The sequence below is a fragment of the Salvelinus namaycush genome, chromosome 41, assembly GCF_016432855.1.
Source record: "Salvelinus namaycush isolate Seneca chromosome 41, SaNama_1.0, whole genome shotgun sequence".
NCBI lineage: Eukaryota > Metazoa > Chordata > Actinopteri > Salmoniformes > Salmonidae > Salvelinus > Salvelinus namaycush.
This window is the reverse complement of record NC_052347.1, coordinates 2,069,595-2,089,329: the sequence shown is the minus strand read 5'-3', so window position 1 is coordinate 2,089,329 and position 19,735 is coordinate 2,069,595. Positions and strand designations below refer to the sequence as shown.

The window sequence follows — 19,735 nt, the reverse complement described above, 5'->3', positions numbered from 1 at the left end:
ATATATTTAACATTTTTATTTGACATTCTTGTACCGGTATTTGGAAAATGCTAGGGCAGTAATAAAAGTTTAGATTAAAATGACAGATGTACCGAAAGTCATAATTCCAAATGAAAAAACTATAATACTTTTTGAGAATCTTGTTTTTGGAGTCATATTTAAACTTTGAAGATACAGCTGAGAATATTGTTGGCCTTTTTTGTTGCAATTTAATACTGCAAGTGCAGATTTGATTTGAAGAATATATCTTGAATAAAAAAAGGCATAAAAATACGAAAAGGAACATATTTATTAAATTACTTTCAGGGGACTGAAAGGTATATTTTTGTGAGATGGAGTTTTATTGACTTATTATTATCTTACACATTGCTACCTATCTCTTAGGTTATTTAATTCTCAATTGATCTCAACTATATATTACAAGGGGTCTGTTACCACAACTGGGCTTACATCCATAAATGGGCCTAAAACTTTCAGCTCAGGCTTTGGTGATTGTCTTGCCAACAATAGCTATGATTTCTCAGTCAATACATTCCAGGTTATCATCATCAACATCAATTAAATTGACTGTTATATTCGTTATATCATCATCTCTTTGATTCAGTGGGCTGGGCTCAATGTGTCCCTCAGTCTTAGTTAGCGACAACCTTGTCTCTGACCCAAGCCAAACGTACCAAAGTTGGACTTTGGAGACGAACAAGCAGTCTCATCGTCAAAGACAGAAGACCATGATGATGCGGTGTTTATCCATTGGCTGCACTAGTTATTCAAACATCGGACTCTTTCAGCTGTGAGTTACGGATTGAGACAGGGATGACAAAGGGGGCAGAGTGCAAGAGGATCTCGTTCTGAAGCTCCACAGGCGGCGGCTCTTCAGCGGTCTCCACAGGAGGTTGTGTCTCTGTCAGTTCGTTGCTCTCCCGTTTTTCATGAGAATCCATATCTACAACGGTGTCATCCACTCCGAGGGATTGTTGGCTTCCATACAGTTTGTTCATCCTGATGGCAATCATTCCCTCCGTCTCTGGCGGCGCTTCGTCCTCCTTGGTTAACGCTTTCTTCTCGCGGTACTTGTAGGAAGCGAGTTTCATCGAACGTCTCAGCAGATGCTTACGATAGGCTCTCTGAATAACAACAGCTGCTACCTCCTCCTGCTTTCGCCTCAGGGTGGTGGTGATTGGCTCGTATGACACTTTAGAGGGGTTGTTGGCCATGAACTTCTCCTCCATGCTTTCTTTCATGGCATCCATCTCCACTGACTCTCCCAGCACCTCTGTGGTCAGCGCCAGCAGGATGTCCAGACAGTGGATCTTATCCCCAGGGACAATGGGAAGGTCCATGGTGATCAGCTTGATTGCGTTGGGTTTGGGGATCCTGAGCGGGTCTTTAAGCGTGTCACAGAACTCCGACAAAATGTCATAGGCGATGAATTGTGACGCGTCAGGGTCGAACTTCTCCCAGGTCTCGTAGAACATCTCGAAGTCTTCCTCACACAGCGGGTCGCCACTCTCCTCTGTGGCCACATTGAAGTTCTCGAGAATAATGGCAATGTACATGTTGACCACAACAAGGAAACACATGATGATGTAGCTGCAGAAAAAACAAATTCCCAAACCAGGGCTGCCGCAGTTGCCTCTTACATCTGTGCCGGGATTTTCCACGTCCGGGTCACAGTCCGGAGGTCTACTATTCAGAATGGGTGAGAGGAGACCATCCCAACCGGCTGAGGTTGTGATCATGAACAGACAAATTATACTGTTGCCAAAAGTTTCAAAATTGAACATATCGTCTATTCCGGCCTCCTTCTTGACATACGCAAAGTTGGACATTCCGAAAATGGAGAAGATAAACATGATGAGGAAGAGCAGGAGGCCAATGTTGAAGAGAGCAGGAAGTGACATCATCAGGGCAAACAACAGTGTCCGGATGCCTTTAGCTCCTCGGATGAGTCTCAGAACTCGACCAATCCTGGCCAGTCTTATGACACGGAAAAGGGTAGGTGAGACAAAATACTTCTCTATGAGGTCCGCCAGCAGTAAACCTGGAATGGAAAGAAAATAACAACATTTTAGTTTTCATTGTAATTACTATGTTCTTCAATCATGTTTCATTTCAGAAAAAAAGAAAGAATTCTGTAGCTACATGACTAATGAATACAATCACTTCTTCATATTTACCAACGATGGAGAGAATGACTACGACAAAATCAAAAATATTCCATCCGACGGAAAAAAAATATTGCCGCAGTCCGATCAACTTGAGGATACACTCTGTGGTGAAGACGATGATAAACACCAGGTTGATGAGGAAGAGTATATCCTCCTTCTCCTTGCTCTGGCCGTCCGTCTCCACCATCATCGTTACCATGTTGAGGCAGATCAGCACCATGATGAAGATGTCGAAGAATTGTTGGGTGATCAGGTCGAAAATAAGGCCTGCGAATTTGTTCTTCAACCAGCCAATCAACAGAGACCAAGAGAAGGAGAGGATAAAACCGACTGAATTAGAGGTATGTTAGGTCAATGACATGCACATGAAAATAACAGTACGTCTCTATACTTTGGAAGGAAAGATATTGCCATGGGGGAGGAACAGAAGCGGACAAGAGCAGATAGTGATAAAGTCTGGGCAATACCTTCTCATTGAGTGGTACTGTATATAGCTGAATGTTTTCCTCTTAAACATTGGTGATGATACACTTGTATTTGAACTAAGAATACTGTCAATGAAATGATGTGTAAGGGGCGGGTCACGTAAGGTAGTACAGTAGATGCTATGGAATATACATTATTTTCTTCTTAAGGCAATTAGCCAGTAACCCTAGCACGTGCTTACCTGGGGTCTGGGAATGGGTTTCTGTGGCTTCTTGGAACCAAGCTTTTTCATGGCATTGTAGTATTTCTTCTGTTCCTCTGTCATGAAAATGTCTTTCCCTCCAAAGTATAGAGACATACAGTTACTTTCACGTGCATGTCATTGACCTAAAATATTAGTAGTTTATATGTGTATCGTATTGTTGTGATAATGTGTTTTAGAAATGTATTTCATGCTGTGTTTGGTATTTAGTGATATTAGGCTGTAGGACGGCTACTTATCTTCTTTTTCTGTTGGTTGAAGTTGTCGATAATGACACCGATGAAGAGATTCAGGGTGAAGAAGGACCCAAAGATGATGAATATGACAAAGTAGATGTACATGTAAACATTATCCTCATATATGGGCTGGTCTTCCACCTTGTTGGAACAGAGAGGATAAAATCATAAGAAATCAGTTGGTGGTCATACTCATTTCAAAGTGTATAATTATTATTACTACAGTATTAAGAAGGAAGTGTCTTACAAAACGTGAATCCACAGCGCCATACATTATATCCATCCATCCTTTAAACGTTGCCTGGACATGAGAAGAAAAATGTATGCTGTAAGAAACAGCAGTGATGTAAAGTACTTTAGTAAAAATACTTGAAAGTACTACTTAAGTAATTTTTGGGGGGTATCTGTACTTTACTTTACTTTACTTTACTATTTATATTTTTGGCAACTTTTACTTTTACTTCACTACATTCCTAAAGAAAAGTATGTACTTTTTACATTTTCCATGACACCCAAAAGTACTCGTTACATTTTGAATAGCAGGACAGGACAAAGGTTCAATTCGCGCACTTATCAAGAGAACATCCCTGGTCATCCCTACCGCCTCTGATCAGGCGGACTCACTAAACACAAATGCATCTTCTGTAAATGATGTCTGAGTGTTAGAGTGTGCCCCTGGCTATCCGTACATTTTAAAAACAAGAAAATGGTGCCGTCTGCTTTGCTTAATATTAGGAATGTGAAATTATTTATACTTTTACTTTTGATACTTAAGTATATTTAGAACCAAATACTTTTAGACTTTTACTCAAGTAGTCTTTTACTGGGTGACATCAGCTTTTACTTGAGTAACTTTCTACTAAGGCATCTATACTTTTACTCAAGTATGACAATTGGGTACTTTTTCCACCACTGAGAAACAGTAAGCTATGTACGCCAACACCCGTATTACCACTTTAAACAACTTCAACTATAGAACGGTAGCAGGCTATATGATTAGTAAGCAACCTGTTTTGAAACTCACTATTTGCAGGAGGGAGAGGTAGCCCATGGCCACGTTGTCATAGTTGACCTTTGCGTTCATCCAGCGCACATCGTCATTACCCTCCATTAGTTGGAAGCATTCGGTCTTGTTGTTCACAACGTCAGCAGAGAACCTCTCCTCAGACGTGGTGTTGAAGCAGTAGTAGTACTTCCCAGCAAACAGGTTGACTCCCATGATGCTGAAGATGAGCCAGAAGATGAGGCACACTAGAAGCACGTTGAAGATGGAAGGAATGGCCCCCACCAGAGCGTTCACCACCACCTGTGGAAAGCGTTAGGGTTCATTTTTAGAAAACCTACCAATTTGAGAGAACCTACAAATCAAATCTCTAGTAAAAGAAGAGCTTGTACAGTATGTAAAAAGGGATTCAGGTTGAACTGCTGAGACTCATTGGAGTGAAATACTCTTTGGATTGTTGATCAATTCCTGAAAATGTATCAGCAAATGCATTTCATTTCTAGGGCCACAGATTTACATGTTTGGGACTCATCAAATACACCAGCTCTCTTGTTTCGGTTTTCTCGACTTATGAAAGACTACTCACTCACCCTCATTCCCTCAAATCTGGACAGGGCGCGGAGGGGCCGCAAAGCCCTTAAAGTTCGAAGAGATTTGATTGGTCCAAGTTCAGCATAGCCCAGGATGTTAGCCGTTAAGCTAATCAAAGACACCTTGGAGATTTGGGATGTGACAATAACGTGAAGATTAGCTTTCTCAAATGAACTGAAATATTGCTCATTTATATTGATTAAATATGACTTATACATGTTGATCAAATAAAATATAGCTTATTATGACGAGGATGCACCACACAGATGGGCTGGGGTTACTACTTTGACTTACATCCACAATGAGGAAGTCCAGCCAGCACCATGCGTTTGTGAAGTAGGCCTGGAATCCGTAAGCCACCCACTTCAGGAGCATCTCAATAATGAACACGTAGGTGAAGACTTGATCGGCATATTCCAGGATAATTTTTATGGTCCTGCGCTGTTCAATGTATATGTCTTCAAAAGCCTGTGACGAATCGAGCAAAAGATTATGGACAGTGGTTTCAAAACACTGTATGTTGGTTATTCGCGTTGCACTGGAAGAAGGCATCGCTCTATCTCACCAAAGCTCCACTACTCATCAGGATCATGAAGATGATGAAGGTCTCGAAGTAGTTGTGCTCCACAATGAGGAAGCATGCCTTCCTGAAGTTCCACCAAGTCTTCCCTTTGCCCGTGGTGATGTCAAAATCAAGGCAAGGGCATCGCCCAATGCATTCTAGCAGAGATTTGAGGAAGGAGAACATATTAGTAAGATTAGGCAAAACAAACCTCGCACCCCATCTACCAGTACTATCCACAATTGCATATTATCAATGGCAATTTAATGCACAGAGATACCCGGGATGAGATCCTGAGGCCCATTGCCGTGCCGTTAATCTTTTATGAACTGTAACTCAGTAAAATCGTAGAAATTGTCTCGTTGTCCATAGTTTATGCCTGCCCATACCATAACCCCACCACCACCATGGGGCACTCTCTCACAACGTTGACATCAGAAAACCACTTGCCCACATGATGCCATACATCATGTGACAATTTCTCTAAAATGACATTGGAGGCAGTTGGAGGCAGTTTATGGTAGAGAAATGAACATTCAATTCTCTGGTAACAGCTCTGGTGGACATTCCTGCAGCCAGTATGCCAATTGCACGCTCCCTCAAAACTTGAGACATCTGTGGCAAAACTGCACACTTTAGAGTGTCCTTGTATTGTCCCCAGCACAAGGTGCACCTGTGTAATGATCATGCTGTTTAATCAGCTTCTTTATATGCCACACCTGTCAGGTGGATGGATTATCAACATTTGTGCACAACATTTTAGAGAAATACGTTTTTGTGCATATGGAACATTTCTGGGATCTTTTATTTCAGCTCATGGAACATGGAAACAACACTGTACATGTTGCATTTATATTTTTGTTCAGTGTATATTGACTCCCATGGTAGCATCAAGCCTGTAAGTGGGAGCTCCTCTTACTCTCGGTCCAGCAGTTCTCAGGGCTGGTGGGGTCTGCCTCTTCTTCCTCCTCTTCCTCCACTTCAGGGGGATTGTCCACTGTGCTGCATATTGAAGAGGCATTGTCCGGTGCAATAGGTTTCTTTAACTGTAGTGGGAGAGACATCTGTATGAGATAATATGGGATATCCCATTTGTAGCTTATCTTACAGCAAAAAATACATTAAAAACATCAAATGTGAACAATCGCATTTGTGAACTATCGCAAATGTGAACTAAGATACTATCGTATCTTGAAATCAGAGGTTAATCATGCCCACTGGGTTGGATTGAGACACATGTAATTCTATATCATCAACTTACTATGACCTTTATTTACTCACTGTTTCGAGCAGATTGTATAAAGATCTAGATGCGTCTGCTGGGACACAGCACAAAATGATTTGGTTTAGTAAGACGAGTACTGATTTAAGTTACCTATGTGTCTATAACTCTTTGCCCAGTCACAGATTCATATGGTATCTCTCTTTCACATACAGTGCCGCTTGTCACGTTAGACTAATGAGTAAACACACTGTGGGAAAGAAGTAGGACATAGCAACTGTCGCCCTACAGTCTCTTCAAAGTTTGTAAACATGTCAGCTCCAAAGAGTTATTCAACCCCTGCACTGAAGGACATAAACTGTAATTCAATAATGTTATATGTTAACTGCGAGTTAATATGAAAAAAAAGACTGGCTTTGTTTATTTATACCGTGCGTCAATATGCACTGTCTGATAATTTGACAAGATGTAGTGTCTGTCTTATTGCATGTTTTGTTTATGTGATCAAACTAATTGTTTACCCTTTTATAACTTATTTACACCATATTCCGAGAAATGGGTCTCAGCTGGGGTAGCTAAAGCAGAGGTCAGAGTTGAAATGCCATGGGTTTAGCCGTAAGCGGAGCTGTCATGTGAAACATGTCATTTGATCCATTTTAGAGGCACGCCAAAGGTATGCATTACTCAATCGTTCAGGCTTCAGCTCCTGAATGAAACAAATGTTATATGACTTGGCCTGCTGAGGAACTGACAAAGGCATGCCCTGTATTTACAAGACACTAAAACAAATATACGAGGTATATATATATATATATATATATATATATATATATATATATATATATATATATATATATATATATATATATATACCTCATACGTATATATATATATATATATATATATATATACCTCGTATAATTATATACAGTACCAGTCAAAAGTTTGGACACACCTACTCATTCAAGGGTTTTTCTTTATTTTTACTATTTTCTACATTGTATAGTGAAGAAATCAAAACTATGAAATAACACATATTGAATCAAATACATTTTACATTTGAGATTTTTTAAATTAGCCACCCTTTGCCTTGATGACAGCTTTGAACACTCTTGGCATTCTCTCAACCAACTTCATGAGGAATGCTTTTCCAACAGTCTTGAAGGAGTTCCCACATATTCTGAGCACTTGTTGGCTGCTTTTCCTTCACTCCGCGGTCCAACTCATCCAAAACCATCTCAATTGGATTGCGGTCGGGTGATTGAGGAGGCCAGGTCATCTGATGCAGCACTCCATCACTCTCCTTGGTCAAATAGCCCTTACACAGCCTGGAGGTGTGATTTGGGTCATTGTCCTGTTGAAAAACAAATGGTAGTCCCACTAAGCGTAAACCAGATGGGATGGCATATCACTGCACAATGCTGTGGTAGCCATGCTGGTTAAGTGTGCCTTGAATTCTAAATAAATCACAGACAGTGTCGCCAGCAAAGCACCCCCACACCATCACACCTCCTCCTCCATGCTTTACGGTGGGAACCACACATGCGGAGATCATCCGTTCACCTACTCTGCGTCTCACAAAGACACAGCGGTTAGAACCAAAAATCTCAGATTTGGACTCATCAGACCAAAGGACAGATTTTCACCAGGCTACTGTGCACTGCTCGTGTTTCTTGACCCCAGGAAGTCTCTTCTTCTTATTGGTGTCCTTTTGGTTTCTTTGCAGCAATTCGACCATGAAGGCCTGATTCATGCAGTCACCTCTGAACAGTTGATGTTGAGATGTGACTGTTACTTGACCTCTGTGAAGCATTTATTTGGGCTGCAATCTTAGGTACAGTAAACTCTAATGAACTTATCCTCTGCAGCAGAGGGAACTATGGGTCTTCCTTTCCTGTGGCGGTCCTCATGAGAGCCAGTTTCATCATAGCGCTTGATGGTTTTTGCGACAGCACTTGAAGAAACTTTCAAAGTTCTTGAAATGTTCCTTAGTGGCTGACCCTCATGTCTTAAAGTAATGATGGACTGTCATTTCTCTTTGCTTAAATCATATCACCTCCACCCTCCTGGCCACCCCCGACCCACTTCAGTTTGCATACAGCCCAAACAGGTCCACAGACTATGTAATCGCCATCACACTGCACACTGCCCTATCCTATCTGGACAAGAGGAATACCTATGTAAGAATGCTGTTCATTGACTATAGCTCAGCATTCAACACCATAATACCCTCCAAGCTCATTATCAAGCTAGAGGCCCTGGGTCTCAACCCCACCCTGTGCAATTGGTTCCTGGACTTCCTGATGGGCCGCCCCCAGGTAGGAAACAACATCTCCACCTCGTTGACCCTCAACACTGGGGCCCCACAAGGGTGCGTGCTCAGCCCCCTCCTGTACTCCCTGTTCACCCACGACTGCGTGGCCATGCACGCCTCCAACTCAATCATCAAGTTTGCAGACGACACAACAGTAGTGGGCTTTTACCAATAACAAGACAGCCTACAGGGAGGAGGTGAGGGCACTCGGAGTGTTGTGTCCTCAAAACAACCTCTCACTCAACGTCAACAAAACAAAGGAGAATGATCGTGGACTTCAGGAAATAGCAGAGAGAGCACACCCCTATCTACATTGAAGGGACAGCAGTGGAGAAAGTGGAAAGTTCTAAGTTCCTCGGCGTTAACATCAACGACAAACTGAAATGGTCCACCCACACAGACAGTGTGGTGAAGAAGGCGCAACAGCGCTTCTTCAATTTCAGGAGGCTGAAGAAATTTGGCTTGTCACCTAAAACCCTGACTAACTTTTACAGATCCACAATCGAGAGCATCCTGTCGGGCTGTATCACAGCCTGGTACGGCAACTGCTCCGCCCACAGCCGCAAGGCTCTCCAGAGGGTGGTGCGGTCTGCACAACGCATGACCGGGGCAAACGACACCTACAGCACCCAATGTCAGAGGAAGGCAAAAAAAGATCATCAAAGACAACAACCACCCGAGCCCCTGCCTGTTCACACCGCTTCCATCCAGAAGGGGAGGTCAGTACAGGTGCATCAAAGCTGGGACCAAGAAACTGAAGAACAGCTTCTATCTCAAGGCCATCAGACTGCTAAACAGCAATCACTAACTCAGAGAGGCTGCTGCCTACATGGAGAACCAATCACTGGCCACGTTAACAAATGGATCACTAGTCACTTTAAACAACACCACTTTAAATAATGCCACTTTAATAATGTTTACATATCTTATATTACTCATATCATATGTATATACCATATTTTATACCATCTATTGCACATTGCCTTTGCCGCTCGGCTATCGCTCATCCATATATTTATATGTACATATTCTCATTCACCATTTTTAGATGTGTGTGTATTAGGTAGTTCTTGGGGAATTGTTAGAATACTTGTTAGATAGAACTGCACTGTCGGAACCAGAATGACAAGCATTAAGCTTCACTCACATTAACATTTGCTAACAATGTGTATGTGACCAATAACATTTGATTTGATTTGATTTGTTCTTGCCATAATATGGACTTGGTATTTTACCAAATAGGGCTAACTTCTGTATACCACTGCTATCTTGTCACAACACAACTGATTGGTTTAAACGCATTAAGAAGGAAAGAAATTCTACAAATTAACTTTTAACAAGGCACACCTGTTAATTGAGAGAATGCCTGGTTGAGAGAATGCCAAAAGTGTGCAAAGCTGTCATCAAAGCTACTATGAAGAATCTCAAATCTCAAATATATTTTGATTTGTTCAACACTTTTTTGGTTACTACCATATGTGTTATTCTGCTATTCTACAATGTAGAAAAAAAGTAAAAATAAAGAAAAACCCTGGAATGTGTAGCTGTGTCCAAACTTTTGACTGGTACTGTATATAGAGCATAAATACATTTAGCTTTCATTGATTTTGATTTTGTACCCCGACACAGTAAGAGTATGAGTGGTGTGAAGTGTTTCCTTTAGGAGTGTGTGTGAGTATGCAGGTAGCTGTGTGTGTCAGGTTTGCTTAACATGCTGCGCTGGTCTTCTTTCCCACGCTCCGTCTTACAGTCACATGGTCTCTCCTCACTTTGCAACCAGACGATCAGAGATAGATAGATGTTCTCTCTGTGGCAGAGGCTGTATGTGATCTTTATGAGCTTCTATCTGGGTCTGATGGTGCTGATCCCAGTAAATTGTTTTGCAGTCTTTACAGCAGTATTCACTGTAGTGTTTTTGTGGATCAAAGTCTGCTGAAACAATACAGTGAATACTGTGGTGTATACGGTTAACTATAGTATAATTAATGTAGTTAAAGAAAACTGTAGTATATAGTATAGTAATTAATGTAGTGTTTTTGCGGGTTGTAGTATACTGTAGTATTTACCGTAGTGTTTTTGGGGACTGTGGTATACTGTAGTATTTACTGTAGTGTTTTACTTTTATCTTTAACATAGAAGTGAAGGCTTTCTCCTTGAGGAAACCTACTGGAGAAATACTAAAAGAGCAAATTTTCCATAACCTGTAGGAAGGTCGGTAGGACTGGGGTCTGAACCGATAGTTCAGAGCTTCTGCTCTTTTCTATAACTTATATGACCTATACTTGGCATGTAGGTTTCTCACTTGTCACAAATTGGGATATGGGGGAGGAGAATGGCCAGGGTAATTGCAAATTAAATACTGTAGTATTTAAAATAGTCATGTTTTTGCGGACTGTACTGTTTTTGCAGACATTACTGGAGTATTTACTATTAGGGATGCACGGTATATCGGTGAACATATCGGAATCGGCCGATATTAGCTAAGAATGCCAACATCGGTATCGGCCGTTGTGTAGTTTAACGGCGATGTTAAAAACCTATGTCAAAGCTACCATGCATTCCTATATAACGTAGATACATGATGTAATAACGCCACATAAAATTTGGCGCTACACGTGCAACACAGCATTCCTAACCTAGCCCACACAATGTCTGCTGTGCGGATCGAGCAGTCAACAAGTCGACCAGTTATTTGAAAGAGTAAGTACATTTCAGCGAGACAACTCAAAGGCGAAATCCATTAAAGCTAAGATAATGGAATTCATTGCCCTTGAGAGTCAACCGTTCTCTGTCGTGGGTGATGTTGGCTTTCGCCGACTGGTCGAGCAGTGGTACACAGTATCAAGTGCGCTATTTTTCAAATGTTACCCTACCTACCCTTACCCTACCGTTTCACAATAATAGAGTCACTGATATTAGCTTCACGACATACATACTATGGAATGACGTTTGGGTCTGCAAAGGTCTGCAAACAAGCAAACACCGGCCACAAACGATGCGTTTACAATACAGCGTTGGTAATAAAGCATAATTTGTTCGACCGCAACTTCTGGGGTAGCTAGCTTTAGCTTGGTACCTAGCTAGCACCAATACAACCAGCCTGAAAACAATGACCAGTAGAAACTGCAGTCATTTTGATTATTCTTAGCAATGATTTAGGAATCTTTGTGAATAAGTATTAGCTAGGTTGCTACTTGTTGTTCGCCTATTGAAATTGAACTTCAGTTCATGAAAATAAATCGCTAGCCAGCTACTTAACCCTGTTGCCCGAAGCTAACGTTATAAGCAGCCAGCTAGCTTCATCTGGTTAGTGAGGCTCGACCAGACTGGGTTGTGTTGTGAAGCTAGCTGCAATAATGATTAGGCACAGTAGTGGAATTTGCGGATTGCTTTCAAAATAAAATGTCATTGACAGTGATGCAAATGAATACAAATAGTAGAATTATGTCATACCTTTATTTTGAAGGCTAATCGCAAAGTCCACTATTGTGGCTAATCCTTATTATGGCTAGCTTTATATAGATGGGTCCGACCACCATTAATCAAATAAGAACTGTCTTATAAATTAGGGTTATTTTAGATGACAGCTAGCTATATAGTTAGCTAGCTAACTATAGCTACTGAAACAGATGCCGTGTTATTTGACAAGTGAAATACTGTTATTTGACGTGTATCTTTTTTGACACGCAAAGACCCAAACGGCGTTCTATAGAAATCCTGGTTGAGAATGAAACGACTGAACAAATGAACAACGAAACAGCACAGCAAGTAAGTGAAAGAAATTGTTTTTGATTATGTTTTACTGGTAATGGGGACATACGTAAATGCCCCCAAAAATGTATTTTTGGTCATGTGGTGTGTGTGTGTGTGTGTGTGTGTGTGTGACCTTTATTTAACTAGGCAAGTCAGTTAAGAACAAATTCTTATTTACAATGACAGCCGGACGACACTGGGCCAGTTGTGCGCCGCACTATAGGACTCCCAATCACAGCCGAATGTGAAATAGCCTGGATTCGAACCAGGGACTGTAGTGACGCCTCTTGCACTGAGATGCAGAGCCTTATGCCGCTGAGTCCATGTGTGTGTGTTAACTATTTCACTGTACTAGAATGCTTAAAAGGCCGCACATTTTTTAAATATCGGTTATCGGTAATCGTTTTTTTTTTTTGGCAAGGAAAATATTGGATTTCGGTATCGGCCAAAATGTCATATCGGTGCATCACTATTTACTATAGTATTTTTTGGTGGATAATATTGTAGTATTTATTATAGTATTCTACAGTATACAGTGCTACAACATTCTATAGTAAGTACTACACATGATTGAGGGATACTACAGTGTGTAGTACAGTATTCAACAGTATAATACATATTACTACATACTTCTATAGTAAGTACTGTAGTGTTATATAGTAAACTGTAGGATTTTTTATGTGGGTAGTCTACCCTGCATGTCAGCAGCAGACAGAATTCTTTTGATTGTCACCGCAGAACAAAAATACTGTAGTTTGCTTAAGTGATTTGGCCATGACTATAAGAAACCAAAGACCTCATCAAATGTACCAAAAGGAAAATGCTCTTTATCTTATCAGTATTACAACAATACTGATACTGAATAGACTAATACTAGTACTAATACAATTGGCAATAGATAACAATATATGATGTGCATGTGCTTGTACATTGGTTATTTCTCTGGTCAGTATGAAGCCTTAGACTTGATAAATCTCTATATTGCTTGTAATGAACGCTCAAAATATAACCCACTGGGCACAGACATCAATTCAACATCTATTCCACGTTGGATCAACGTCATTTCATTGAACTGAAACAATGTCGATTCAACCAGTGTGTGCCCAGTGGGAACAAATGCCTGTGTCATGTTTAACTCATCCATAATGCAAAGGTCTTACCTCAGTATCCTCTTTAGCGTTTCCATTTGCGCCTTCACCTTCTTCCTCTTCAGAGCAGTCATCCTCATCATCATCCGACTCCATTTTGGCAATAGGCACATCCAGGGTCAAATTGTCATTTGTAAGAAATCCACTTGGGTTAACGTCGTCTATCCAAACGTCCAGCATTTTAAGCTCTAAATCAGCCTTTGGGTTGTCACTGGAGTTTACATTTTTCAAAGCCAAGCTGTCCTTTGGGAGGCCGTCCACATCCCCGTTACTACCCCCATTACCGTCAGCCCCGTCTCCATCCTCCTTAGGCTGCTTCCCGATGATGATCCAGACCTGCTCGATGATGTAGGCCTTGGCCCAGTCGATGCCCCTGGTGATCCTGCTGGTGGCGATCTGCAGGTTGTTCATCTCCCCGTCCTCCTCTGGAGCCGCCAGGTTGTCACCGCTGAACGAGCTCAGCAGCAAGGCCAAGAAGAGGTTCAACACCTGGATGTAGTTAGAACAACTGGATTTTAGCACATAGTATTTGTTATTATTGTCCCCTTATGCTCTTGAACCAGGCTAGTGAAATTATTATTGACCAAATTCTTTTCTGGTTAATATTGTCAAAAGTTTTCGAAAACGTTTTCCAGAGGTCAGTTCGACAGTAACCGTGTAACTTTACCTCTCAATAGTATCTAACAGTGGTATTGGACTGACCTCAAACGCCTGTTACATCATCAGTAGACTTAAGGCTGCCCCCTCCATGATTCCTGTAAGCCCTCTGCTATTTTCTCTATGCCACCTGCCCCAGTGGATCCCCAAACACCCCAAGGTCAGAACTGCTGGCGAATATCATGGAGCTAATAATAGCCCTTCCATTGAGTGAATGGTGTGTATCCTATCCGATGCCCCTGTTAGTCTATGGTATTCTCCTGGGAGTTTAGACAGAAAGCCCTGTTTGTCTTTGGCACATCGTTTGTTGTCAGGCTTTCGCTACCTCAACTGACATAGCTATTTCCTCTCTTCGTCCTATGAATAACCAAAGGAGGAAACACAACCAGTTTCGTTTACAGTGAAGCACCGCCTGGTATCCATCAAAAGAATGGCGCTGGCGTAATCTACTCATTATCTAACAGCAACGTAAGAGCTGCATCTGTGGGTATGTGCACTGTATGCATGAAGCACTCCACCCGAACACTCTCCCTGATCTCTCGTTGTATGTATATTACACCTTTTGAGAAATCCATGAATTAACTAAACACCAAAATAGTTCAATGGCCACCCTCCAGTGCCCACATCCCCATGGTTCAATGCATCACTCACCACTAGGTTACCGATGACCATGACCATCATGAAGACGACGAGACACATGCCCTGTCCGGCCACCTCCATGCACTCCCACATGGTCTCGATCCACTCTCCGCACAGCACCCGGAAGATGATGAGAAAAGCGTGGAAGAAGTCATGCATGTGCCAGCGGGGCAGCTCGCAGTCCAAGGAGATCTTGCAGACACACTCTTTGTAGCTCTTGCCGAAGAGCTGCATGCCCACCACGGCGAAGATGAAGACGATGATGGCCAGGACCAGGGTGAGGTTACCCAGTGCGCCCACTGAATTACCGATGATCTTGATTAGCATGTTGAGTGTGGGCCAGGATTTGGCCAGCTTGAAAACACGCATCTGCCCCCAAAACAACCAGAGACATTATTAGGTTACATAGTGCTGGTTTCCCATAAACTTGATTTTCCATTGAGCTGTGTCCAGAAGACTAGCCAATAATTAGGTTTGTAGAGTTAGTATCACTTTACTTGTGCCTAATGTGATGTTAATATTGCATAGGGTTGCAAAGGGAGGGCATATTACTGGTCACTTTTAAAGTTTACCAGTAAACTACCAACATTTTTGTAACTTTCTAGTTTAAATTTTTTTTTTAATCACATTACATCTAGTGATCTTTTTGGCTACTTCAGATGATCACAGGTGTCTGGAATTATCTATGGCCCTCTGTGTGGCTTTCTCACATGTCAACTATTTACTGAACAAAGATATAGACTCAATATGTAGTGCTGGTCCCATGTTTCATAAGATGATATAAAAGATCCCAGAAATGTTCCATACGCACAAACAGCTTATTTCTCTCAGATTTTGTGCACAAACTTCTTTACATTCCTTTTAGAGAGCGTTACTCCTTTGCCAAGATAATCCATCCACTTGGCAGGTGTGGCATATCAAGAAGCTGATTAAACAGCATGATCATTACACAGGTGCACCTTGTGCTGAGGACAATAAAAAGCCACTCTAAAATGTGCAGTTCTGTCACACAACACAACGTCACAGATGTCTCAAGTTGACGGAGCACGCAATTGGCATGCTGACTGCAGGAAAGTCCACCAGAGCTGTTGCCAGAGAATTTCTCTACTATAAACCACCTCCGATGTCGTTTTAGAGAATTTGTCAGTACGTCCAACCAGCCTCACAACCGCAGACCACGTGTAACCATGCCAGCCCAGGACCTCAACATCCGGCTTCTTCTTCTGTGAGATGGTCTGAGACCAGCCACCCGGAGAGCTGATGAAACTGAGGAGTATTTCTGTCTGTAATAGAGCCTTTTTGTGGGTAAAAACTCATTCTGATTGGCTGGGCCTGGCTCCCCAGTGGGTAGGCCTATGCCCTCCCAGGCCCACCCATGGCTGCGCCCCTGCCCAGTCAATGTTAAATCTATAGATTAGGGCCTAATTCATTTATTTAAATTGGCTGATTTCCTTCTATGAACTGTAATTCAATAAAATCGTTGAAATTGTTCCATGTTGCATTTATATATATCTATATATTTTTTTTTACTGAATATTTAAAACATGCAATATACCTGCAGTGAAGCCGCTCAACAACTACATTACATTAGTAATCTAACAGACTCACATCCAGAGCGACACACAGAAGCAACCCTGTTTGTGGGTGTTTGAAGGATCTGCATTTATAAGTGCCATTGCATTGAGCAAAGCCAGTACACTTGTAATTTCCATCCAGTAGGGGCGCAAATAGACGTTGTTCAGGAATATCTTGGGGTGGTAAATCAGAGTGTACCAATTGGTCTCTGAGATTTCGGCCCCGCGAAAATACGACCAAGGGAAGGTCCGAAAACACATTACCGAGACTATCATCGGATTTTAGAATGTGCCAATGTTTGTGAACGATTCCCTTAATTTGTTCAGAGCGCTTTGAATAGCGGGTAGTTAGAATGCAAGAATGCGTCTTTTTGCGAGACTGCCCTTGAAAAAGGTCATGTCTCGTTTTGTTTTGAATTTTCTCAATGGCAGTATTAATCTGATCATTTTTGTACCCCCTCTCCTTGAACTTTCTTTGCGTCTCAGCCATATTTCTGTCGAAATCTGATTGTTTTTCGCAAATTCTTTTGATTCGACAGATTTGGCTGTAGGGCAAACTATTTTTCAAGGGAAGTGGGTGACAACTGTCAGCCCTCAACAAACTGTTACGATCAGTAGGTTTCCTGTAAAGATCAGTGTATAGAACATTATCTTCACACAAGATCAGAATATCAAGGAAACTGATTTGACGTGTGTCAGGTTGCATAGTAAATCTCAGATGCTCAGGACAGGAGTTAAGAAAAGCATGGAATGCCTGGAGCTGTTTTGCATCACCCCTCCATAGAACAAAAATATCATCAATATACCGTTTCCAAATAATGATGTTAGGCAAGAAAACATTTGTGAGAGGATTGAAAATAGACTGTTTCTCCATGTAACCCACAAATCGATTCCAATCAAAGGTGTTATTACGTGCTCCACTCCCTAGGAGAGGGGGTGACCTTGATAGTTTATTGTTAAAACGAGAGGCTGCCTGGATCTTTAACTTAAAGACTCTTGCTCCCTTCGGTCTCAACGTAGACTTTGATCTGAAGCCATTCTTGTGATTATTGTGACTTTGCCATTGTAATTGTTTGTAAGCTTGTGTAGTCTAAAATGAATCTATGATCGTATGCTCTCCATTTGTTTTTTGTATGCTGCTCTTTGTATGCCATTTTTATATTTGAGAATTAACCAATGATATTAGGCCACTCTTGGCCATGATTACAGACACCTGTGTGTCTTTTGACACTATATAAACGAGTCATCCCGCAGTGTTTGTGACTATACCCTGATGAAGACAGCTTGGCTGTCGAAACGTTGGTAATTCAATTTTTGTATCTGAGCTCCTAGAGTGTGCGGCTCTCCTTTATTTTTAAGTTTTCTACTCCGCTAGCCAGCACCTCGCCTAAAAATGGTGTGCGTTTCTTTTTCTTCTAGATAACTTTGGTAAATTACCCAGTAGTTTGAAACCCTACTCTTGCAACTATTTTATGAAAATGCTTTGATCTATCGGGATCCATTCTCACTGCACAGTTACACTGAGAGAGTGTGTTCTAAACTCTGGGTGGAGTTACTCTCACCAGACGGAAGGAACGGAGCACGGACAGACCCTCGACGTTGGCCAGCCCCAGCTCCACCAGGCTCATTGTCACAATGATGCTGTCGAAGATGTTCCACCCGACCTGGAAGTAGTAGTACGGATCCATGGCGAAGAGCTTCAGCACCATCTCTGCTGTGAAGATTCCTGTGAAGACCTGTACAAGAGTTGAGAGAGGGGAGGGCCTAGTGAATTATATTGAAAACTGTGCCATGTGTAGATATGCAGATTCTGCACTGTAAACCTGCATTTTTAACATGATCATTTTGAGAGAGAGATTTCTAAGGTACCCTTATCATGGCAAGAGAAGAGGTAAAGTGGAAGAGCATCATTAAGGAAGGTGACTCACCAAGTTCCCCACACTCAGCACTTCTTCAAACTCTGGTGTCATGGGGTAGTGCTCCATGGCCATGAACATGGTGTTGAGCACAATGCAGATGGTGATACCCAAGTCCACGAATGGGTCCATCACTATGAAGTACATCCACTTCTTGAAAGTCACCCAGGGCACACAGCAGTTCCATTTCAGGAATATGTCTGAACACTTGTACCAGCAAGGCGGACAAGGTCTCAGTTCCTCCTCCAAATCTGTTGGAATGAGGGTAAAGGAGGAGGGTGTTAGTTATTTTGTACACAACCCTTTCACGATAAGGAGTTTTTATGGGTTCATGATTTGTTTTCAGCCTTTATTTAATGGTTGCAGCACCTAAAGTTCAAAAATATTATTAAAGTCTATGTAGGTCTTGAAAAGTATTACTTATCTTGAGCACCTAAAGTTAAAACATGTAAGGTCTTGGGTTGTAGGTCTTATAGCGGAAGAAGCTGACACAATGCGCCATCAGTGCATTAGATGGGCAACTTTGATGATGAAACTCTGCATAACTCACAAAATAATATAAAAGAAGCCCTTGCTCTACTACAGTAGCCATATGGAACACAGGTATTGGTGGATATCACAGTCCTATACATCACATTCCAGTCCCACACAAGGATTCCTTAGGACATTTCATTTCTCGTATACAGATCCATTGCGATTTCTGACAATTACCGTCCATGGCATCTTGGCTGTAAACACTGGATGAACTGGGTGTCTTCCTCTGCAGGCCTGCTACTTCCAGCTGGTCCTCGCTCCCCTTGGGATCACGGGCCCTCTTCAACACAACAGCAGACTGTAGAACAAAGAGAAACAAGACACACTTAACCATCAGGCGCATAGCAACACACTTCAAAAATATATCTATATTTTACGCCCTTTTTTTCTCCCCAAATTCGATCTTGTCTCATCGCTGCAACTCCTCGACGGTCTCGGGAGACGAAAGTCGTGTCATGCATCCTCCGAAACATGACCCGCCAAACCACGCTTCTTAATAACACTCGCCCGCTTAACCCGGGAAGGCAGCCGCACCAATGTGTCGGAGGAAACACCATTCGCCTGATGACCGAGGTCAGCTTGCAGGCGCCCGGCCCGCCCCAAGGAGTCGTTAGAGCGCAATGAGCCAAGAAAGCCCCCCCGGGACAAACCCTCCCCTAACCCGGACGACGATGGGCCAATTGTGCGCCGCCCTATGGGACTCCCGATCACGGCCGGTTGTGATACAGCC

At 42.1% G+C, this 19,735-nt stretch overlaps 1 protein-coding gene and 1 non-coding gene across 2 annotated transcripts in view; both read right to left on the bottom strand.

Annotated features, from left to right (window-relative positions):
* Positions 1 to 658: 658 nt before the first annotated feature.
* Positions 659 to 19,735, bottom strand: part of LOC120034082 (sodium channel protein type 4 subunit alpha B-like) — a 35,759-nt gene continuing 16,682 nt past the window's right edge. Inside the window, exons 13-27 of the mRNA XM_038980508.1 lie at positions 19,183 to 19,303; positions 18,484 to 18,722; positions 18,118 to 18,291; positions 14,994 to 15,350; positions 13,698 to 14,174; positions 6,168 to 6,294; positions 5,252 to 5,406; positions 4,981 to 5,154; positions 4,686 to 4,808; positions 4,117 to 4,398; positions 3,340 to 3,393; positions 3,096 to 3,233; positions 2,836 to 2,940; positions 2,178 to 2,448; positions 659 to 2,041 (exon numbers count right to left, since the gene is read on the bottom strand). Of these exons, the coding sequence (XP_038836436.1) occupies positions 768 to 2,041; positions 2,178 to 2,448; positions 2,836 to 2,940; positions 3,096 to 3,233; positions 3,340 to 3,393; positions 4,117 to 4,398; positions 4,686 to 4,808; positions 4,981 to 5,154; positions 5,252 to 5,406; positions 6,168 to 6,294; positions 13,698 to 14,174; positions 14,994 to 15,350; positions 18,118 to 18,291; positions 18,484 to 18,722; positions 19,183 to 19,303 (4,071 nt within the window). The 3' untranslated portion in view covers positions 659 to 767. The remainder of the gene's footprint in view (positions 2,042 to 2,177; positions 2,449 to 2,835; positions 2,941 to 3,095; positions 3,234 to 3,339; positions 3,394 to 4,116; positions 4,399 to 4,685; positions 4,809 to 4,980; positions 5,155 to 5,251; positions 5,407 to 6,167; positions 6,295 to 13,697; positions 14,175 to 14,993; positions 15,351 to 18,117; positions 18,292 to 18,483; positions 18,723 to 19,182; positions 19,304 to 19,735) is intronic.
* On the bottom strand, positions 10,925 to 10,979 carry LOC120034630. Its single transcript, XR_005474070.1, has one exon. It is a non-coding gene; the product is annotated as a U7 small nuclear RNA (small nuclear RNA).